The sequence below is a fragment of the Leucoraja erinacea genome, chromosome 23 (assembly GCF_028641065.1).
Source record: "Leucoraja erinacea ecotype New England chromosome 23, Leri_hhj_1, whole genome shotgun sequence".
NCBI lineage: Eukaryota > Metazoa > Chordata > Chondrichthyes > Rajiformes > Rajidae > Leucoraja > Leucoraja erinaceus.
The window spans coordinates 18,776,323-18,800,504 of NC_073399.1; the positions used below are offsets into that span (position 1 = coordinate 18,776,323).

General features: G+C 44.8%; 2 protein-coding genes across 5 annotated transcripts in view; one reads left to right on the top strand and one right to left on the bottom strand.

Annotated features, from left to right (window-relative positions):
- sap30bp (SAP30 binding protein) overlaps nt 1-24,182 on the top strand; it is a 97,765-nt gene that overhangs the window by 7,475 nt on the left and 66,108 nt on the right. The window lies entirely within an intron of this gene.
- LOC129708329 (tropomyosin-like) overlaps nt 11,248-24,182 on the bottom strand; it is a 39,074-nt gene continuing 26,139 nt past the window's right edge. For 3 of the 4 annotated variants that reach the window (XM_055654006.1, XM_055654005.1, XM_055654004.1), the window contains exons 10-13: nt 22,348-22,454; nt 20,473-20,555; nt 17,476-17,575; nt 11,248-16,431 (exon numbers count right to left, since the gene is read on the bottom strand). In XM_055654006.1, the coding sequence (XP_055509981.1) occupies nt 16,381-16,431; nt 17,476-17,575; nt 20,473-20,555; nt 22,348-22,454 (341 nt within the window). In that variant the 3' untranslated portion in view covers nt 11,248-16,380. The remainder of the gene's footprint in view (nt 16,432-17,475; nt 17,576-20,472; nt 20,556-22,347; nt 22,455-24,182) is intronic. The other variant, XM_055654007.1, reaches the window with a different exon arrangement.

Genomic DNA, 24,182 nt, shown 5'->3' on the forward strand with positions numbered 1-24,182 from the left:
AGGAAAATGGCAAGGGGGCTGAGGGAGGTGGGGTTTTGGATGCGGACGGTGGAGGGAGTTTAAGGAGAGATGAAGGGACCGGCTCTCTGAATAATGGAGAAGCACGAGGCACACAGTTTAAATATAGGGGCTGGAACATGAAGTGAGATTGGGCAAGTTGGAGAAGAGGGATTGGAAATGGTGGAGGATGAGGAAGATGTTGCATGCCCATGCAGACACTGAGAGTAGAGGAATAGAGATAAGGAGGCATCGAGGAAGGAACGATTGTTAGGGGAAGAGTGGGTGAGAAAAGACACGTGGAGCATTTGGGAGAGGGGGGGGAGGAGGGGGGGGGGACCAAAAGGGAACCAAAGGGACGGTTGAGGGAGGGGATAGGATTTGGGGCAGATTTAAGGAGTTGGCAGACGATGCTCAAAAAGGAGAGATTGAGACGGGAGAGAGTAATGGAACAGAGAACAAGGGACGTTCGGCAAGGGAGGAGAATTGGAGATGGGAGAAATGTTGTTAGAAGTGAAGGAGGATAAGAATAGGGATGAAGAATGTAGTGAGTAAAAGTTAAAAAAACTGCAGATACGAACAAAATGCTGCAAGCAGCATCTGTGGCAAAGGAAACAGTTAACATTAGAGTAGACAGTCAACCTTTTCGCCGGGGTGAAAATGTCACAGAATAGACATAACATAACATTCAGATCAGAGGCGGAGATGTTCAAAGGAGATGCTGCCAGGAGTAGTGGTGGAAGTAGATTCAATAGTGGCATTTAAGCAGCTTTTAGATAAACACATGGAAATGGAGGGAGAAGGTTTACATGCAGAAAGGGGTGACGTTTCGGTCGGGACCCTTCTTCAGACTGTTGCTAGCAATCTACTTATCACTTGCCAGTCTGAAGAAAGGTTCCAACCTGAAACGTGATCTGCGATCTGCAGAAATACTGCTTGACCCACTGGTTTACTCCAGTACCCCTGGGTCCTTTACGTAAACCAGCATCTGTTGTTCCTTGGGCCTACAGGCTAAGAAAGGAGTTGGTTTGCAAGTGGTCCCAAGTTGAATGGGACTTCTGGTATTTAACTGAAGAAATGGTTTGTCAGTATATAAATGTATCTTCTTATTTTGCTCCCTCTTCTCACCAAGACGATATCTGTCCTTGACCCTGCCATGAAACATAATAGCCCAGGATTCTGTGGTCAGCAGTGACCTTGTTGTTTTGCTTCTAACCTCTGTGATCATCCTGTTTGGTCTCACAGCGGCTGCCAAAATCCTTACAGCAAGATAAAACAAAACCTGCACGTATGTCCCATAGTAATTATTATTTATGAGACAAGCCTGTTGTATCCTTGTATTCCAACAGGTGGCAGTGTTAACCTCTAGTTGGTGGACAATAATTGGTTTATGTGTTATGGAGTCATGTTCTAATCTTTGATGCAATTCGGCCCCACTTTCTTTGATACTCTCCCAAGTCCGTCTGTTAGTGACGGGAGACTGAGAATCCACTTTGTGGCTGCCCTCTTTGCTCCCATTCACTAGAAAGAGTTATGATTTGCCAGTAAATTCTCTCCCAATGCTTGTAGAAACAGAAAATAGGTGCAGGAATATGCCATTCGGCCCTTCGAGCCAGAACCGCTATTCAATATGATCATCCAAAATCAGTACCCCATTCCGGCTTTCTCCCCATATCCCTTGATTCCCTTAGCTCAAAGAGCTAAATCTAACTCTCTCTTGAAAACATCACGAACAATCGTGACAAGCACTTTTTTAGTTATTACAGCGCCGAGTTCCAGGAGTCAGTACTGAACCAAAATCAAAGACTCTGTGAATTATGTTAGCTGGCCAGGATACAATAATTGAGTAGTTCCACGGTCAATCGGACTTTGTGACCACATCACTGTTACTGACTGAGATTGTTGTTATGTACATGATTTATGTGTAACTTTCTTCCACATAGCAAGTTTTGAAGAAATGTTATTCGTTTCCCTTTCCTCTATTCTTTGAATAGACAGTTTCCCCACTGAATAGACTTTTTTACAATATACTGCTTACTGTGAATGGAATATTTTGTTGTGCCCTGTTTGCAACACGTTGGTTGGCACAGTGTTGTCAACGTATTGCAGAAAAAAAGTAGGGTTTTATTTCCGGTCATGTAACATATCAGCTGGACCTTGGGGTAAATGAGAGCTGCAAGAGCAGACCATAAACTGTGCAAGCCGGTGTGCTATTTTACAGCTGATGATTGATCCTTTCCCTGAAGTCGACTGTCTGGTTGATACCCACATGCCTCGCATTTTCAATATCAGACTTGAATATATTTTGATATAGTGGTGAAGCAGACAAAAGTAATGCATGGGCCTCAACTAACAATCCAGATATTCCAGTTCAAATCCCACCACTAAATAAAAAATTTATAAAACTTTAAAATGCTGAAAAATAGAACTCTTCGTCTTTCGTGAGAAAGAGAGAAAAAGCAAGGAAAGTATGAGACCAAAATAGTTTGTGAAAACTAACTTGTTTTCGTAATTTCTCAGTTCTGACAAATGGTCTTTGAACTGGAATTTTTTGTTTAGTTTGGTTTAGAGATACAGCAGGAAACAGGCCTTTCGGCCCATCAAGTCCATGCCAACCACCTGATCACATATTCATACTAATTCCATTCCCTGCACACTAAGGGCAATTTACAGAGGCCAATTAACCTACAAACCTGCACGTATTTGGATGTGGGAGAAAGCCGCAACACCACAGGAAAAATGTTCAAACTCCACACACAGCTGCTGCAAGTTTCCACGACATTTATTCCACAGGACAACAACAAATCGGAATCTCCAGTAAAACAGGCATCTGTGAAGCCCCCTCAGCCATTTTGTGTGCTAGCCTGAAACAAAGCGCGTGATTGGCCAACTGGCAGACAACTCAATGTTAAACGTGCTTTGATTGGACTAAAAAATACCTGACATTTTTCCGTTTTTTCTCTAATTTAATAAAAATGTGCAAGTCTTCTTCATATCGAGTTTCAGGAGTGATTTATATAAATATTTTTACACAATATGTGAAAATTTCATGTAGTTTGGTGACTTGGGTCACGAAACTGCAGAATAAAGCTCCTCGGCCCACAGCCTAAATTGACTGGATAATAATCCAATTGAGAAGCGTCACAGCTTGGTTTGTGAACTGCTCTGCCAAAGACCACAAGAAATTGCGAGGAGGTGTGGATGTAGCCCAGTCCATCACACAGAACAGTCTCACCACCAGGCAACCAACATAATCAGGCACGGTGGCGCAGCGAGAGAGTTGCTGCCTCACAGCGCCAGAGACCCGGGCTCAATCCTGACTGAGTGCTGTCTGTACGGAGTTTGTACATCCTCCCCGTGAACACGTGGGTTTTCTCCGAGTGTTCTGGTTTCTTCCCACATTCCAAAGACATGCAGGTTCAGGATTCAAGAGAGTTTATTGTCATGTGTCCCAGATAGGACAAGACATTCTTGCTTTGCTTCAGCTGTGTCCCAGATAGGACAATGACATTCTTGCTTTGCTTCAGCTATACAGATCATAGAAGGCATAAATAAACCCAGAACAGATCAGTGTGACCATATACCATTGAATATATATATATATATATATATATATATATATATATATATATATATATATATATTTTTTTTTTTTTTTTTACAGAAGCCAAGTAACCTGCAAACGCTGCCTCAAAAAGGCTGCTAGCATCATCAAGGATCCACACCATCCTGGCCACTCACTCATCTTCCCGCTGCCTTCAGGTAGAAATACAGGAGCCTGAAATCTGCAACATCCAGGTTCAGGAATAGCTTCTTCCACCACAGCCATCAGGAACTCAAACAAAACGCTGAACATTAATAGCCCAACGCACTTTTTCTTCTCATTTATATTTATGTGTATGTAAATATACATGCACATGTATTATATTTATGTGTATGTAAATATACATACACATAAATATAAATGAGAAGAAAAAGTGCATTGGGCTATTAATGTTCAGCGTTTTGTTTGAGTTCCTGATGGCTGTGGTGGAAGAAGCTATTCCTGAACCTGGATGTTGCAGATTTCAGGCTCCTGTATTTCTACCTGAAGGCAGCGGGAAGATGAGTGAGTGGCCAGGATGGTGTGGATCATTGATGATGCTAGCAGCCTTTTTGAGGCAGCGTTTGCAGGTTACTTGGCTTCTGTAACTTGTCCCTAGTGTGTAGGGTAGAACTACTCTATGGGTTATTGCTGGTCGGAATGGACTCGGTGAGCCGAAATGGCCTGTTTCCATGCTGGCTCTCTAGCTTTTCATCCCAGTTATTCTATCTTCTCCCCTCTTGAGTCAAGCAAAAGATACAAACGATTGAAAGCACAGACCACCAGACCCAGGAAAAGATTCTTCCCCATTGTTTTCTGATGACTGAGCGGGCCGGTCCTCCCATAAGTTAGTGTCCCGATCATCCAACCTACCTCATTGTGGACTTAGACTTTATCTCTGCAACTATAATGAGCAAAACTGTAAAACTATATTCTGCACTCTGGTTCTTTACATTGCCTGTTGTACCTCTATATAAAGATATACACAAAGTGCTGGAGCAACTCAGCGTTCCAGGCAGGTCAGATTGTACTCGGGTATAGTATGATTTGGTCGGATAAAATGTAAAATCTTTTTTCACTGTATATCAGTGTAATGACAATAATGAACCAAACCTATACCTAACCCACCGTGATACTACAAGTTGAATGGTAACTGAATGCATCAACTTCTGGCTCTATGGTGCTATCAATGAGCTGTAACTAAATGCCATATTGAGGAGGGAGGGGAAACCACCTGGCAGTGAATTGGCCCTGTACTCAGCCTCTGGAGAAAAGAAAAGCAGGTATGTTGTGAAAGAACTTTAAAGCGATAGAGCACCTGACCCTTGACTTTCAGCCTTGCTGTTGGCCACATAGTGACCCTTGACCTCTGGACTTGGCGTTGTCCACACAGTGACCCCTGACCTTCAGCAGTGCTGTTGTCCACACGGTGACCTGTGACTATCAGACCTGATCTTGTCCACACAATCATGGCACTGACCTGACACATCAACTGTCCAGATCTGTAGTTGAAGTGACCCATGGCCTACAAATCTGTAGTTGCCACACAGTGACCCTTGACCTCCAGGCCTGATGCTGTCCACTGAGTGGCCACTGGATGGCCTTGCCCGTTAGGCCTGACGTCAGGCCAACCTCTACAGTGAGCAGCCTCCCCCAACTCTCCACCCTCATGGAGACTGCATCAGAGAGGTAAGGGCAGGTTCAGCCATGAAAATGGGATGGGGCAGATGTCCCACTGCGCCCGACATGTCCCTCCCACACATGTCCCATGAGTCACCCTGTCTACCTCACTGGCCTCAGCTGAGTCACAAGGTCCACCTCCACAGGCCAAGCCGTTCCAGAGCTGCTGTGTAGGAAGGAACTGCAGATACATCAAAGGTAGACACAAGATGGGGGAGTAACTCAGCGGGTCATGCAGCATCTCTGGAGGGACTGAGGGACGGATGGAGGGTCTGAAGAAGGGTCTCGACCCGAGACGTTCGTTCTCCAGAAAAGCTGCCTGCCCTGCTGAGTGACTCCAGCATGTCTATCTCCAGAGCTGCTGTTTTGGAGATATGCAGGGGGATGTCATCAATGGCGTGGAACTGAGATGAAGAGGCAAAGATTTCCCTGTTCAATCTTCAGCCATTTCCCAATCACATCACCACAGTGTCTTCCGTTCCATGGGAGCTTACTGTGTGTTCGATCGGCTCCTGCTCTGCACCAGTGCAAGAGTATGTCATTGATTGTGAAATGTTTGGGGACAACGATCAGCCATGACCACATTGAATGGCGGTGCAGGCTCGAAGGGCCGAATGGCCTACTCCTGCGTCTATTGTCTATTGGGAGGTTTGATTAATTGAACAATACAGCATGGAGAGAGGCCCTTCATCCCACCGAGTCACGCCAATCATCGATCACCCGTTCACATTAGTTCCATGTTATCCCACCCAAGTTCCCATCCACTCCCCACACTTTAGGAGCAATTTTACAGACCCAATTAACCTACAAACTTGCACGTCTTTGGGACGTGGGAGGGAACGGGGAGTAAACCTGGAAACTCCACACTGATGGCACCCGAGGACAGGATCGAACCTGGGTCTCCGGTGCTTCAAGGCAGCAGCTCTACCAGCTGCGGCACTGTGCAAAGTATGATTGGCATTCAAGTCTCTCTTTCCCTTTAGCCTGTTGCTGTCACAGAAACCAGATCTCGATCGCAGAGGAAGGAACCAAAGAAAGGAATAAATCATGGGGAAACAGATAGTAAATGTAAAAAAGAGCTGAGAGCATCGTTAGAGGGAAGTGGAGGAAAGAAAGGATATATAAGGATCAGGAGCAAGCAGAGAATACTAGCATAGTGGAGGCACAAGGAGCTACAGATGCTGGAATCTTGAGCACAACACAAAGTGCTGGTGTAACTGAATGCGGCAGGCAGCATCTGTGGAGGATGATTCTGGTCAGGACCCTCCTTCAGACTAGAGATAAGCTTAACCTGGCATCATATTCATCATGGACATTGTGGGCCAAAGGGCCTGTTTCTGTGCTGTACTGTTCTCGAGCAGATGAGGAGCACTGACCTGTCCATTTCACCCATAGATATGTAGAAAAAAAGAGGGGACTGTCGGGTCGGAGCGCCGCATCCCACCACACCTCACCCATCCCGACGTAGTGCAGCCCATGGAATGCAGCAGCAGTGCCTCACCTGTGGCCCCGTCGGTCAGCAGCCTGGCCAGCTGTCCGACCTTCGGACCTTCGCTTACCGCCGACACCACCACCCCTCCTACTCATGGCTGATCATCAGTTCAACTCAGTGGGTCAGGCAGCAGCATACCTGGCGAACATGCATAGGGGACGTTTCAGGTCAGGAGCCTTCTTCATGTTGTCCAGGGTTGCTGCCTGACCAACTGAGTCCCTCCAGCAGATTGATCGCTGCTCCTGACTGTTGCATGGATAGGACAGGTTTAAAGGGCTATGGGCCAACGCAGGCAGGTGGGACTATTGTAGATGGGACATGGTCGGTATGGGCAAGTTGGGCCGAAAGGCCTGTCACCACACTGCATGACTGTGACTCCACGATTGCAGTATCTGCAGCCTCATGCGTCTCCATCAAACTCAGGGAAATGGATTAGAGACCAAGCATCAGCTTGCCGAAGGACCAAACAGGTTTGAGGTGCTCGGTGCCTTTCTCTTGTTCACATGATGCAAAAGCTTGCAAAAAGATGTCTTTCATCAGCAGTACATTGAGTAAAGCGAAGGAAACCTCAATCAAACTACAGATATTTAATTGTTCAACCCTCTGTACAATCAGGACCGAACTCAAGCAAGAGAGAAAAGAGAGAGTCCAACAGTTGTGGATGTCTGCAGGAACTGACTGTGAACATCCACAGCCTTTACAAAACCATGGGATGAAATAGTTGGTGGCATCTGTCTGAAGTGTTGTGAACTTAAAACACAAGTGATCATAAACAGATGCTATTATTCGTAATGTGTAGAAACCTTATCCATCAGACAGCCATGTCCAGATATTGCTTTGGAGTGCACAACTGCCCTTATCTCAATTGAAACAGCGTCTGGGTTTTGATTAATCCAAGGGTTTATTTCTGTAGCTCTCTACCTGCTGCACTACAGTGCTGTTCATGATTTTACAATATTATAATGTTCAAGTTTCTAAAATAATTTTTTTTCTTATTGTTTGTAGTGTAACCTTTTCACACCAAGGGAGGTGGGTGTATAGAACTAGTTGCCGGAAGAGGTAGTTGTCACTGCTATCACAACATTGAAGAAACATTTAGACAGGTTCATGGATAGGACAAATTTAGAGGGATATGGGCAAAATGCAGGCAGGTGGGGCCAGTGCAGATGCGGCATGTTGGCCGGTGTGAGCAGGTTGGACCGAAGAGGCCGTTTCTCCGCTAGAAGACTCGATGACTCTCGTTATAAAGCATTTCCCTTTCACAGAAATAGTTACAGCTAATGAAATACTTCCGAAATATTAACTTTTTGTGTAGGAATGTTCAAAAATGGCAATGAGAGAAAAAACAGGTAATGTCTCCCAGAATTAGGCAGGACATCAGGGAGAATGTCCCCAATCATACTCGTTTTTAAATTCCTACAAAAATCCTACAAAAAGTAGACCTCATCAGCTATTGAAAGCTGAACCTTCTCACAAAATGTAACGGGTTTACAGCCAGCATCTCTGCTGATAGCTGCAAATGAAACTAATTAACCATTGATTAAACCCTTGAAACCTGATTCCAATTAAACAATTATTCAAAATTTCCAATAAAAGTTAAAATGGCCACACCCATCAGATGATGCAACATTTTTCTTTAATCGTGAAGCTTTTATTTCGTAATCCAAAAAATCTTGCCATTTTTAAGTATTACCTCGTTCTTTCAATGGTCCAGGCGAACCTTTCTGTGTTTTCAGTACAAACATACTGAAAGACAAGTGACCTTTATTAAGTGTCCACTCGATTCAGTTGTATTCTTGCCTTTGATTAGGAAGGGTTGGGTTGATGCTCCCAGTATTGTCATGCAGTACTGAGAGTGCTGCATTATGGTGATCACAATGATATCCCGATTGCCTGTTCCGGGAGATGTGAAAGATTTTGTTTTGCCCCCTTATCAAACAAAGCAGTAATTCTACTCAGTAATTAGGGTAATATTCACTGAATCAATCACTGAAGCAGTTTAGCTGCCCAATAGTCTTCTATGTTCAGAGGGTGATGGGTTCATGGAATGAGCTGTCAGAGGAGGTATTTGAGGCAGGTACAATAACAACATTTAAAAGGCACTTGGACAGGTACATGGATATGAAAGGTTTGGAGGGCTATGGACTAAATAGGACAAGTTTAGATGGGAATCTTGGTCAGAGTTGGGCCAAGGAGCATGTTCATTGATAACTAATCTTCACAGTTAGACCTTGGAAAATGTGGATCACTTCTTGTAACTCAGGAGCGATCTCGCAGAAAATCAGACGTCTCTGATGAAATTTACTATCGTGTTCAATGTACTAGCACAGCCTTTGGTCAATTGTGAAGGTTCTTTGTGAACTTAGACCTGGAAAAAGCTACCACACTGCAGTGATCCCTTGCATATTTTTCAAACTGGGATACAGATCATCAGATGTTTAAGATGTATCAGGTTTCAGACTCATTAACCAATACAATACCTTTTATTATTATCCTCATATACCTTTTATACTTCCTCATTTTCATTGGCCTCTTGGTTCTTCAGCATGCCAAATATTTTGGAGCCTTCTGTGACTATAGCTTGCTACACAAGCAGGATACATTCACTAGGATTGGTACACCAATAATGGGATTTCAAACTGAAACCTCACCTGTGCATGTTCTACGATGATGCTGCTTGATGCTGAGTTACTCCAGCACTTTGTCCTTTTATGTATTAACCAGCAGCTGCAGTTCTTTGTTTCTACAATCAATGGCTAGACTGCCTTAACAGCATTGATGTACAGAGGGATTTTGTGGTCCAAGTCTATAACTTGCAAGTGGCATTACAATGGGTCAGTGTAGTAAATGTAGGCATATGGTATGCTTGTTTTCATAGGTCAGGGCATTGAGTATCTTCTTCGTTCGTATGGTGGGTGTACACAGCCCAAAGTTGTTAGACAACTTGTTATGTTTGATCTTATGTTTGTGCAAGCCAGGTGCATTGCATTCGTCGAAACAGGGTGGACCTCATGAAGTTTGCAATCTCTTACCCCAGGCAGTGGGAATATGAGTCCGGAAGTCATGATGCAGCTTTATAGGACTTTGGTTTTGCTGCATTTGGAGTCAAACTCAAAAAGCTGGAGTAACTCAGCAGGTTAGGCAGCATCTCTGGGGAAAAGCAATACCACATTTTGGATCGAGACCATTCTTCAGACTCATTTCCCATTTACAGTGTTGCCTGCAGTTCTGGTTGTCCCAATATAAGAAGGATTTGGAGGCTTTGGGAAGGGTGCAGAGGCGGTTTACCAGAATAATGCCTGGATTAGAGTGTATTAGGTACAGGGAATGGTTGGACAGACTTAGATTGTTTTCTCTGGAAAGTCAGAGGATGCGGGGTGACTGGTTAGAAGTAAATAAAATTATGTGAGGTACATAGATGAGGTAGACAGTCCGAACCTACTTCCCAGGGTGAAAATATTAAATGAGAATTATTAACTTTAAGGTCATAAGTGATAGGAGTAGAATTAGGCCATTCAGCACATCAAGTCTACTCTGCCATTCAATCATGGCTGATCTATCTCTCCCATCTTTAAGATGATAGGGATAAAGTTTAAAGGGGATTTGTGGAAGCACCTGGAGCTTGCTGGGGGTGCAGGCCGGTACAATTGTGCAAGTAAGAGACTTGTAGATGAGCATTTGGTTATACAGTGATTGGAGGGATATGAATTATGTGCAGGTAGATAAGGATATGTCTTGGCTTCATGTTCGGCACAGACGGTGGGCTGAAGAGCCAGGTCCTGTGCTGTAGTGTTCTTTGTTCTATGTAATCGATGCCTTGCCAGCAAAACCATATATTTAATAACTCAGCAGGACAATAATTAAAAGACTGAAATAAAGTGCAATGCCCACAACTTGCTTGAAACTTATCTGTACCAAGATTACATCCATTGTGGAGAGTCAAGTTCCACCTGAATACCAGTTAGTTAGTTTAGTTTATTGTCATGTGTAAATCTTGTGTTGTGTGCAAACTCATCAGCGGAAAGACAATACATGATTACAATCGAGCCATCAATAGTGTACAGATGTTAAAGGGAATAATTTGAATAATCTTTAGTGCAAGATGAAGTCCGATTAAAGATAGTCTGAGAGTCTCCAATGAGGTAGATAGTATCTCAGGACTGCTCTCTAATTGTTGGTGGGATGGTTCAGTTGCCTGATAACAGCTGGAAAGAAACTGTCTCTCAATCTGGAGGTGTGTGTTTACAAACTTCAATACCTCGTGCCTGATGGGAGAGGGGCGGAGTGGCTGGGGTGTGACATCCTTAATGCTGGTGGCCAGCATACTTGTGCTACCATAGAAGTGCAGTGGGTCAAGGTGCAGCTAAATACCCCTGGTACCCACTATGGTAGAGACATTATGGCAGTGACATTATGGCAGTAAACAAGTAACACAATTTAAGGACATCTTTTGGTTGCGATTTTCACTCAAATATAAATACAGGTGATAAAACAGTCAAAACGAATTGTAACTTTTAATAAAAACTTTGTCAAACAAAATAATTAACAAAAGTGCATTTCTAAATTGTACCCTAATGGCAACATAACAAACATGAGAGTAATAGATTATATTCTAATGTACTCAGTGCTTTCCTCAAATCTGCAGCACCACTTTAAATGTACAGACGCGTTTCCAAGTAGAAATATAATCTCTCAATATGATCTCTCTCTGATATCCTAACTCCTCAGGAACAGTTAAATAACCTTCCTTAACATTTCAAAAATATACATAATTTTGCATTTAGAGCTTTTATATAACTGTTTTATATAACACATAGGAATCATCGACCTCCCTGTGGTGAACACTGTTAACTGAGCTCAGTCTCCGCAGCTTCGCGCCAACCAGGAGCGTGCGCCCTTTTTAGGGCGAGCATCTACAGGTGTTGATCCGGATGGCATCACCCTGCTGCAGCTGAATGCGGACGACCTCGCCAAAGCCAAGGCCACCATCAATGAACATCTGCTACAGACCCACAAAGTCATTGCTATTCTGCTCCAAGAGACTGACAAAAGTGATAGCTCCCATCTGAAGATCCCTGGTTATACCCGAGCAGCCAACATCAAGAGCGACACCCACGGGATTGCCACTTTGTAAGGAACACAGCAAAATGGAAAGCGATTGCAGTTTCCCCTCCGACATGGAATGGGCAACAAGTCGAAGGTATCACGGTCATCAATGTATACAAGCCACCTTCTACCAAGCTCCACAAAGACTCCATCCCCACCTTTGGTTCGCCCTGCGTCTTCACCGGAGACTTTACCTGCCACAGCACCACCTGGGGCTACCGTTCAACTAACTCGGATAGCGCTGCACTAGAAGACTGGGCCTCAGCTACTGCCGTTCAATTCCTGTACGACCCAAAACAACCGGACAGCTTCCACTCTGGCAGGTGGAACACCACTACCAACCCTGACTTGGCTTTTGCAAACCTGAATGGACCATCGTCACACCGTATCATCCTGGATCACGTCCCGAAATCACAACATCGCCCATCTCTGATTATCCCGGACAACCTCATTGAGCCGGTCTCAGCCAAACCTGCGAAGAGGTGGAATTTCCGCAAGGCCAGGTGGGACCAGTTCACACGTCTGGTAGACTTCTGGATCGACAGCCTCCCCACCCCCTTCTCCACCAATCTGGACAAATCCTACTGAGTCTTCTGCAAATTCCTCATCAGGGCAGCGAAGAGTTCCATTCCTCGCGGCTATCATTGCCGGTACATCCCCACATGGGACGAAGAGTGTGACGCATGCTACGACGCATTCCTGGACGCTGAACCTGGTGAAGAGGCTGCCTCCAAGGCTACGGAACTGGCAACCTGCCTCGATCAAGAACCGCAGAGGGCGGTGGGAAAAGACAGTCCAAGGAATCGACTTCACACACTCCAGTAGGGTGGAATGGAAGAACTTCAATTGCCTCACCGGTCGAAGTACCCGCCCAAAGCATTGCCCTGTCACGGCCAACTCCATCGCCCACCAGCTCCTGGCCAACGGCCAATTCAAAGAGACAGACAAGAATCAAACTCGTTCTGTCAAAAGAAAACCACTAATCTTTGGAAAGCTCCAGGCGCTGATGGGCTCCAGTCAGCAGCCTTTTCCTCTGCAGAACTCTCTCCTGTCATCACTCAATTGAAATGCGGAAAAGCCCAGGGTCCTGATAACATCCCCCCAGAATTCCTGAAACACTGCGGTCCTAAATGCCAGGTCTGGCTCCGTGAGTTCTACTCCTCTTGCCTCATTGGTCAGTCCATTCCGAAGATCTGGTGGAAAGCCACCGTCATTGCACTACCAAAACCAAACAAGCGTGTGTACGACCCAAGGAACCATCGACCCATCTCACTCCTCTGTGTCCCGTACAAGCTTCTCGAACGGCTTCTCCTGGCCCGGCTCGATCCAATCGTCGACCCCCAACTACCCGCTGAACAAGCCGGATTTCGTCCTGTATAAAGGTATATAACCGTTTTGTATAACACATAGGGCTCATGTTGTCGACCTCCCTGTGGTGAGCCCTGTCAACTGACCTCAGTCAGGCAAACGGCAACAAACAGAGACAGCAGCAGAAATAACAATGAACAACAACAGCTTGCAGCCCTAATGCAACCTCAGTCGCCGCAGCTCGGCGCCAACCAGGAGCGTGCGCCCTTTTTAGGGCGGGCATCTACAGATGTCGAACCGGATGGCATCACCCTGCTGCAGCCGAATGCGGAAGACCTCACCAACGCCAAGACCACCATCATTGAACATCTACTACAGACCCACAAAGTCATTGCAATCCTGCTCCAAGAGACTCACAAAAGTGATAGCTCCCATCTGAAGATCCCTGGTTATACCCGAGCAGCCTGCACCAAGAGTGACACCCACGGGATTGCCACTTTTGTAAGGAACACAGCAAAATGGAAAGCGATTGCAGTGTCCCCTCCTGACTCCGACGTGGAATGGGCAACAACGCAAGTCGAAGGTGTCACGGTCATCAATGTATACAAGCCACCTTCTACCAAGCTCCACAAAGACTCCATCCCCACCTTTGGTTCGCCCTGCATCTGCGCCGAAGACTTTACCTGCCACAGCACCACCTGGGGCTACCGTTCAACTAACTCGGATGCCGCTGCACTAGCAGACTGGGCCTCAGCTACTGCCGTTCAACTCCTGTACGACCCAAAACAACTGGACAGCTTCCACTCTGGCAGGTGGAACACCACTACCAACATTGACTTGGCTTTTGCAAACCTGAATGGACCATCCTCACACCGTATCATCCTGGATCACTTCCCGAAATCACAACATCGCCCATCTCTGATTATCCCAGACAACCCCATCGAGCTTCTCCCAACCAACCCTGCGAAGAGGTGGAATTTCCGCAAGGCCAGGTGAGACCAGTTCACAAGTCTGGTGGACTTCTGGATCGACAGCCTTCCCCACCCCCACCTCCACCAATCTGGACAAAGCCTACACAGCCTTCTGTAAACTCATCAGGGCTGCGAAGAGTTCCATTCCTCGCGGCTATCATTGCCGGTACATCCCCACATGGGACGAAGAGTGTGACGCATGCTACGACGCATTCCTGGACGCTGAACCTGGCGAAAAGGCTGCCTCCAAGGCTACGGAACTGGCAATCCGCCTTGACAAAAAGCGCAGAGAATGGTGGGAAGAGACAGTCCAAGGAATCGACTTCACACACTCCAGTAGGGTGGAATGGAAGACCTTCAATCGCCTCAACGGTCGAAGTACCCGCCCAAAGCATTGCCCAGTCACGTCCAACTCTGTCGCCCACCAGCTCCTGGGCAACGGCAGCTTCAAAGACACGGACAAGAATCATACTCGTTCTGTCAAACAGGAAACCACTAATCTTTGGAAAGCTCCAGGCACTGATGGGCTCCAGTCAGCAGCCTTTTCCTCTGCAGAATTCTCTCCCGTCATCACTCAATTGAAATGCGGAAAAGCCCAGGGTCCTGATAGCATCCCCCTCAGAATTCCTGAAACACTGCGGTCCTAAATGCCAGGTCTGGCTCCGTGAGTTCTACTTCTCTTGCCTCATTGGTCAGTCCATTCCGAAGATCTGGCGGAAAGCCACCGTCATTGCACTACCAAAACCAAACAAGCGTGTGTACGACCCAAGGAACCATCGACCCATCTCACTCCTCTGTGTCCTGTACAAGCTTTTGTACGGGACGCTGCACTACCCACCAAATAGTCAAGCTGACCAATGACATCGAAGACAGTTTGGAAAAGGTTTGCAAGGTGGACCTCACACTGCCGCCTACGATACAGTGTAGCACCAGGGCCTGATCTTGAAGCTCCTCCACACCATTACTGACCGCCATTTAGTGCGGTCCCTTGCTAACATCCCGGCCAACTGCAGTTTTGTACTCAAGACCAGCGACGGACAATCTAGCCGACTGCAACGGCTAAGAAACGGAGTCCCCCAAGGCTCGGTACTGGCTCCCATGCTCTTTAATCTCTTCATCAGCGATATGCCACGCACAAACTAGCGCCAGTATGTATACAGAGATGACCTGGCCCGACTGCATTCGGACAGGAGTTGGTCAAACATGAGGGATGTGCTTTCAGTGGATATGGTACTTTTCGCGGGCTGCCTTAAGACCTGGAGACTAAAACTGAGTGTGGCAAAAACCACCACAACGGCCTTTCACCTGAACAAGAAAGCTCAACGCCAGCTAACCGTCACCCTCAATGTGTCACCCCTACCCTATAACCCATTTCCTACATACCTTGGGTTGAAACTAGATCGGCAGCTGACCTACAAGCGCTCCTTGAAGCTCTCCGTGCTAAAGTCTCGGCGCGGAACAACCTCCTGCATTGCTTGGCTGGATCATCATGGGGCGCCAGGATATCTACTCTCTGAACCAGTCTCTTGCACTCATGTACAGCGCCGCTGAGTACACCGCCCCAGCATGATGCCGCATCGCTTATACAAGCAAGCTAGACGCCATCCTCAACGACACCATGCGGATCATCACCGGCTGCCTATGCCCTACTCCGGATCTTCTGCCGGTGCTCGCAGGTATCACACCCGCCAAGCTTCGCAGAGTACTTCACCCACAGGCTGGTGTGCAAGGCCCCATCGGACACCAAACATCCTTTGCACCACCTCGCTCAGGACTCACAGCAACTGGGACCTCAACGCCTGTCATCTCGTTGCCACTTCTCCCGTCACGCAGCCACCCTCTGTGGCTCCGGTTTCAACACACTAGGAGCTTGGAGAACCAGCTGGGAACAGACTTCCCGACCTCTTCAATTCACTGTTGCACCGAACACCACAGTCCCACCTGGCTCGGACATGCCCTGCAAAGAGTGGGTCGCCCTGAATCGGCTCCGTACAGGGGTCGGCCGGTTCAACACCAACATGCATCGCTGGGAGCTGCCTTCATACTTTTCATGCATTAACAATACAGTATTCATTTATACACCTGAGGTCAGTGTTTAACTCATTAACAACTTTGATAAATACATTGGTGTCATTCCCATCTGTAGTGCATCTACAAACGTCTCGCCAGGCACACGTAAACAAGCAAATGTGGTGTCGCAAAGTACGCCAAGACCAAGTAGCGTGACCTGGTCCGTGAAGTCTTCATTTTCGAGCAGTAAATAAACGCTTGAAGAAATTCACTCGCCTCTTCGCCTGCAAAACAGAAACAGATGTCAATAGCTAACTAACATCAACCTAATACAGGTGTCAGAGTTTATGCGGAGAAGGTAGGAGAATGGGGTTACAAAGGAGAGATAGATCAGCCATGATTCAATCAAGGAGTTGACTTGATGGGCCAAACGACCTAATTCTTATCCTATCACTTATGAACCTCAACTAATCAGTTCTTTCAGAATTAAACTAGTAAAATACCAAGGTACAGATGTGAAGATTTGTATTTAATTATCATGTTATAAAGATCTGTATTATAATGTACGAATGGGTGGCAGCGGCTTCAATACTATGGTCCAAATGAATGCACTATTCTATGAGCAAACAAGCAATGTGGATTCCTTGGTGAACTATTGGACAGGAGGTCTAGATTCTAAACAATCCTCTGTCGCAGTCAATCAGAAAATGACAGTGCTTCCATGGTTAGTCTTGGATTCCTTGGTGACGGGTGACGTATCCATTCTTACACTATACAGCAAGCTGAAGGTGGGGAAAGATGAACCTTCATCAGCTGTTTTTTCCTGCTCTCTGTATTCCTAGAAAGGTGTCTCTACATTTAAGAATTTCTTTTGGTTAAGATGAGATAACCAAATTTATTGCATTCATTTCGAGATTTGGCTTACACCTTGGCTTGTATTCAATGCGCTCTTTCATACTGAAACAGAGAGATTGGAGATATGCATTTGAAAACCGATTCGCGTGAGTGCGACATGAGAGTAACTCAAACACCTCATGTCTCGCAGGAGAGGAGGAGTTGCTGGGTGAGGGGAGGGGCACCACGTGCAGACAGCGAGGCTGGACAAAGAAACCAGGCCAGGTTTTCTGTGTTGATGCCTGAATCACCCACTCCAAACCGATGTACTATGTATCCTATTTATTAGTTAGTAAGTACATAGAAGCAGGTTTTCCAGAGTTGCCCAGTTCACTGGGGTGGGGGTGGGGTTGGGGGTGGGTGCAAGATAGAGTGTAAAATGTCAGGAAATTAGATTACAACTAGAAAAGGAAGAATTGATGGGCAATACACACCTTCCGTACCACCACCACCTCTTCACTGGGGTCTATCTCCAAATCCTCCTCGCATTCCTCGATTGACTCCAGACTGATGCTGTACTTCCTGGGCGCTGGTCTGACAGGAAGAGGTCGATGTTTGGAAAGAAAACAGCATTATAAACGGTAACACAGTAACCCCACCTTCTCAATGAAATGTTATAGATACCGAGGGCTGATAACACACGGCTTTCAAGGAATTTTCTCCAAGGACTTTGAAGCAGCTGCTTTCTGCAGTCAGTGGATTCCTCTACAAGTGGTTTAATGGAGCAGAACAGGAAAGACCATTTCTTGAATTGGAGGAAGCAAGGGTATAGAAACTAGCAAAAATGCCAGGGGAAGAGGAGGAGAAATTATTTTTCACTCTGCAAATTATGACCTAGGTTATATTCCCTGAAAAAGGTGGTAAAAATGACTCAATGAAAATATATATTTTTTAAAACAATTCAAAGGCGCATGTCAGAGGAAAGGGGGGGGCATTAAGTGGATAAATCGTTCAATGCTAGTACAAGCAGAATTCTGTAATTCCACATGGTTCGTCAGATTCTATCAAGTAACAGTGGGGGCAGAATTGCTGCCTTACAGCGCCAGAGACCCAGGTTCAATCCTGACTGTAGGTGCTGTTTGTGTGGAGTTTGCAACTTCTCCCTGTTACTGCGTAGGTTTCCTCCGGGTATTCTGGTTTCCTCCCACATCCCAAAGACGTAAGGGTTTGTAGGCTATTTGGATTGGTTAAAATTGTAATTTGTCCCTCGTGTGTAGGATTGCGCTAGTGTACGGGATGATTGCTGGTCGGCGCAGACTCAGTAGGACGAAGGGCCCGTTTCCACGCTGTATCTCTAAAGTCTAAAGTAACTAACGTGTTTCTTTTAACAACCTTGGAAGAATAAGATGTCATTAGTGCGTCCAAAGACTAATGACATCTTATTTTTCCAAGGTTGCTAAAAGTGATGGGCGAAATGGATGTGCCATTTTATTACCATGTTAGCAAACAAGCACCTACATTCAACTCGGTGACTCAATTCAACTACAAGCAATGCTTCCTCTGCAGAACCTCTCCTTAGTTCATCATCTCAAGTTAGCCAGTCTGTGAAACAGAGCCAACTGGCTTTTCTTTGGACTTGGATCCAGCAGTTGTTTGACTAATGTACACTTCAAAATTTGCACTGTGCGTTCTGCTGCTCCATTTGAAGCGGAATGGTATGGAGCGACTCTAGTGTGTTTTACACCATTCCCTTTCATGAATTGTGCAAACTCTTGTGAACAGAATTGAGGTCCGTTATCAGACACAATTTCCTCTGGAAATCCATCGGACGCAAACAGTCCTCGCAAAATGTCTATTGTTTTGCTGGATGTCGTTTTGTTCATTGGAAACATCTCAACCCACTTGGAGTGACTATTAATCACAATGAACAATTGTTGTCCATCTAACTCTGCACCAGGCCATCATAGATAGTTTTTCTAGCTAGACTCTTTGTTAGACACATTCCCAAATGCTGATCAGGAGGATCTCCTAGCAATTTCACTCTGTATCTTTCAGGGATTACAACTCTCGCTTCCCACGTGACACACCCTTTGTCTACTGAGAGTTCATTCCTACGTACAACAAAATGGTTTCAGTTCTGCCTCTGAATCCGGCGATTTGTTTGACCATCCATTTGTAACATACTCCTGCACTCTTGACCAAAGTCTGTCAGTGCAAGTAGCCTTCCCAATGTCCCCTGAAGTGATAGGTAACTCATCTACATGAGAGAAATAAAACACGTTCTCTCTGTTTGGGGTAACCTCCGATTCCAAAGGTAATCTAGATATGGCGTCAGTATTGCTGATACTGGTATGCAGTCAATATCAATGCCCCATCTTTGCATTCTGGCTGCTGCCAGAGTTGGTATGTGTGCTTTTGGATTTAGGATCACTGTCAACGGCTGGTGATCTGTCTCGATTACAAACCTTCTACCATACAAGTATTTGTGAAACCTTCCTAACGCCAAAATTTAATGCAAGATCCTCTTGCTCTATTTGTAACTGAGTGTACTAGACGCAAATGCTATAGGCGTCTCCTCTCCATTTACTAGCACATGAGAGACAGCACCAACACCGTATGGTGAAGCATCACATGCTAGCTTCATTGGATTAATGACATTGTAATGAACAAGTATTGGACTCTCTACCAACTGAGCTTTACATGACTTGAAAGCTCGGTCACATTCACGTGTCCACTTCCATGGTACATCTTTTCTCAAGAGTTCGTTCAAGGGATGTAAACAGGTGGACAGACATGGCACGAACTTCCCACAATAATGCACTTATCCTAAAAAGGATCGTATCTCAGATATGTTTCTGGGAGTGCGCGCGTTCCTGATCGCATCAACTTTACCCATGGTGGGGTGTAGACTATCCTTGTCTATCTTATGACCCAAGTACTCTACCTAGTTCTGAAAGAACTCACACTTTTGTGCCTTCACTCTTACACTGTGTGTCTCAAAGCATTTGAGTACCACTTCCAACCTTTCATCATGTGTCTGCCTGCCAGGGGCTGAGATGAGGATGTCATCCAAGTAACACACCACACCTTCAATTCCGTCTAGAATTTGTGTCATAAACCCTTGAAAAATCCCAGGGGCTGATGATATGCCAAATGGAAGCGTATTGAACTGAAACAATCCCAAATGCGTGTTGATAGTCAGCTTGGATTTAGATTCTCCCTAAACTAAACTAATCTAAAACAAACCAAATGAAAGCTGTTCAGCCATTCGCAACAGAATGTCCTCCTTTAACCAGACGGATTCTCCTTCGTCAAGGAGTTGAATCATTTGTGGCTCTACGACACCACCCTACGAAAATTGACAGCCGTGTTTGCTACCATCATCCACACTTCAAACGTTGTTTGCTGGCCAAAGCATCAAGGGATAATCCCATTTGATCATATGGCACAATAGAAATGCAACTGATATCCCAGTCCAAGTAGAATCAAACCTTAGCTCAGGCAATTCCCTCTTGCTGGAGGACGGATCTTGCTCTGTGCGCTCCTGCTGTGTTGCTTCCAGTTCTTCATTTTCCTGCAAAATGAAAATAGTGCTCAATGTTTATACACACATGAATGCAAAACAAGATTACAACATATCTTTGTTGTGTCCATCTTGGAATCTTTTAAATTAAAAAATAAATAAATACACAAATATTTAGTCATCATATGCATCCTGAGGAACAAGTCCTACCAATGAGCAATGTCATGACTTCATCTTTAGTACCTTGAGATTTTCAAATTCAGTTTCTTCAAGGGGTTTCGGCCTTCATTACTTTGTTTTAGATTAGTTTGTTTAAGGGATCTTTAAGGGACTTTGTTTAAGCGGTCTTTGTACAACTATCCATTGCTCTTTGAAGATGGATTTCTCATTCTCAAGATGCTTAATTTGCTATTGTTGATTTTGCAACAACTCCTTCAACTGATTATCCTACAAAGACAGGATCTGGTTTAGCACCTCCCTGTACTGAACCAACTGTGCGTTTAGCAGCGCGTTGTCAGAATTAAGGTCATCCATCCTGAAGCTGTTGGGAGATATGCTGCCAATGTGATCATCAGTGCACTGGCGGCAGGTCAACCATCAACAGAATAGTTGTTGACATTGGAAGCATTGGAGAAGTCAAACAGCTTAACTATTGCTCAGTTTACATATTCACTTGCTGTACTTTGGCCAGAAGGTATAAAACACGAGAATGTTCTTCTGTTTGTGATTTAAAGTTTTATTCCCTCATAAATAATAGTATCCTAAATATTAATAGAAACGTTTACTTCCTTGCACATGAATTCACAAAACAGTTGTACCACGGAACAACAAAGTCGCTGTATTAACAACCCTTTCAATTTCCCAAATGTAGTTACTTGGTATCAAGCTAAAATGAATTCACCAACGCTCTACCAATTTGCTTTGATGTATTTTAAATACTTCCCTTGAAAAATATTGATCCGTAAATGATCGGTAGTAACAGAGACGCAGATACTGTGCACACTGGATGGAACCCAATGATTATGAACACCAAACATAAAAATTGGGAGTTAAAATTAATCAGATTGACACAACGCCAGAAGCCGTCCTTTTGCCCATTATGTCTAAAACTGACCTTTATGGTGAACTATTCAAATGTTAATATATATAAAGGGGTAAATTCGGTAAAATGACAAATATTGGTGTACTTTCCAGATTTGTCAGTGATTCCCAAAATCTGTCTCTATTGTTTGTCATTTTACTTTTAATATTAGAAATTGAACCTGTGCATGATATAATGCTTTCTCATTGTATGAGGCCAGCCATCTCAGTCTAACTTATAATGGCACTGAAAATTTAGTTGAAGGCTTTTTCAGTTTAGCAAACCTCAGTATATATTTACCTTCTCAAAACTAATGAAGGCTTTACACTTTCGAGATTCAGCAGGGAAACAGGCCCTTCGGCCCAATGAGTCCAGGCCGACCAGCGATCACCCCAGACACTATCCTGCACACTAGGGACAATTTACAATTTTTATCAAAGCCAATTAACCTGCAAACCTGTACGCCTTTGTTGGAAGAATCAGTAGCACCCGGAGAAAACCCACGTGGTCATGGGGAGAACGTACAAACTCGGTACAGACAGCACCCGTGGCCAGGATCGAACCCGGGTGTCTGGTGTTGTAAGGCAGCAACTCTACCACTGTGCCACTGTGCTGCCCCCCCCCCCCAGAAACATATTTTATTCTACCTTGGCAAAGCTTAAAATTAATAACAGCGTAAAATGTCGAGTGAACTCAAGCATTAAATTTCCACAGATATATAAAATCAAAGTTTAAACTGAAAGTGTCAGACTGAGCACATACCATAAGGTTTTGGCCAGCTGTGGTCTGCTTTGTCCATCCTTGAACCTGTCCTGGTCTCTGAAGGTCCCTCACTTCCTCCTCCAGCTCCGGCAGTTCTGAGGTCAAAACTGGATCAGAGCAGCCAAGAAAGAACCAGTCATCCTCAATCAGTTTTGTGCCACAGGAAGACACGTCATTCAGAAAGACAGCATGAACACAGACACAATATGGACTGATTGGACCCTGGTGACCATCGCTACCTTGTGGCTTCCCCAAGTTAAGGTGTTAGTTTCTGACTGGGCTAAAACACCTTGCAGCTGGCTGGCTGGCTTTAAATTTTAAAAGTTTGCAGTAACAAAGCTAAATTAACATCACTGGTATCCCAGAGACAACTAATACCAATACTGGTTTACATATAGATATAATTTCAGTATTTTATCAAGAGAGGCAGATTTGTCATTTAACCTGCAAATCCATTGTGTGTGAAGCCTGTGTCGTGGCCATTTGGACAAAAAGTTAAGTGTTCTACATTTGCAATTACCAATGTAAATATAGGGGAAAAAATAAATCCTTTCGCATGGAAAAGTTATAAGGAAGTTTGGTTCATTTTACTTACATCAGGTAATGGATGGAATAAACTATGGGTTAAAACAGTGTTCCCTTTCTTTACTAAATAGTCCAAAGAGTTGTACAGCACAGATACATGCCCTTTTCCATCCAATGTGTCTGTGCCGACTATCATGCCATCTATATTAACCCCACTTGTCTATGTTAAATAAACCTGCTAGTCTTTCAGTGAAACTTGCGTATTCATAAAAACTCACTCTAAAGTATGTAACTGGAAATGTAGCTGCATGTTTAAGACCCGGAGCGCGGCCTTACATCACCCCGCGCGGCTTTAATGGCCGCGGGACACTTACCATCGCCCGCCGGGGGCTTTGACTCTGATATCGGGAGGAGAACGAGGAGTGCAGGGGAGAGATAAGACTTTGCCTTCCATCACAGTGAGGAGGAGATTCACTGTGATGGATGTTTGTGTAAATTGTGTTGTGTCTTGGTTCTTTTTTCTTGTGTGTATGACTGCAGAAACCAAATTTTGTTTGAACCTCAAGAGGTTCAAATGATAACAAATAAATTGTATTGTATTGTATTGTAAGTTTAATGCAGAGCTAAATGTTATAAAATGATTAGAGTACTGAATTAACTAAAGAATTCAATGAAAGTATATTTTAGTTGGGGTTTATAACAATTTTGGAAAATGAGCAGTAACTTTAACTGGAATGTACTAATCATTTTAGTGCATTACTAGGGCATTCATTTCATCAGGTCCCACATGGTAGGCGAGTGCAGAAGATTTGGGCACATGCAATGCAAGGTGGGCTAGCCAGTTGGATCTAAATAGAAGGCAATGATAGAAGGATGTTTATCTGATGGGATTATTGTGGTATCACAGGGATCACAGCTGAGATTTCCGTTGTTTGGTGATAACAGCTTGGACCACAATGTAGGATATAAGCTTGCAGATGACATGAAAATTGGTGGTTTTGTGGAGAGCGAGAAGATTTGTCCAAGGTTACAGTAGGATATAGATGAGATGGAAAGTTGGCCGGAGCACAGGCAGATAGAATTTGGGAAATAAAAATGGTTGTAGGACTTAGGTCAGGGCACTGATGAATGTTGATGAATAGAGACTTAGAGGTCCAAGTCCAAAGTTCTCAAAATTTAGCAAGGCAACAGATTGATGAAGAAAGCATATGGCATGTTTGCCGTCGTAGGTGTGGGTATAGAATATAATAGTTGGGATGTTTTATTGCAACTTTACAAAACACGAGTTAGGCCACACTTCTACAGTCTGA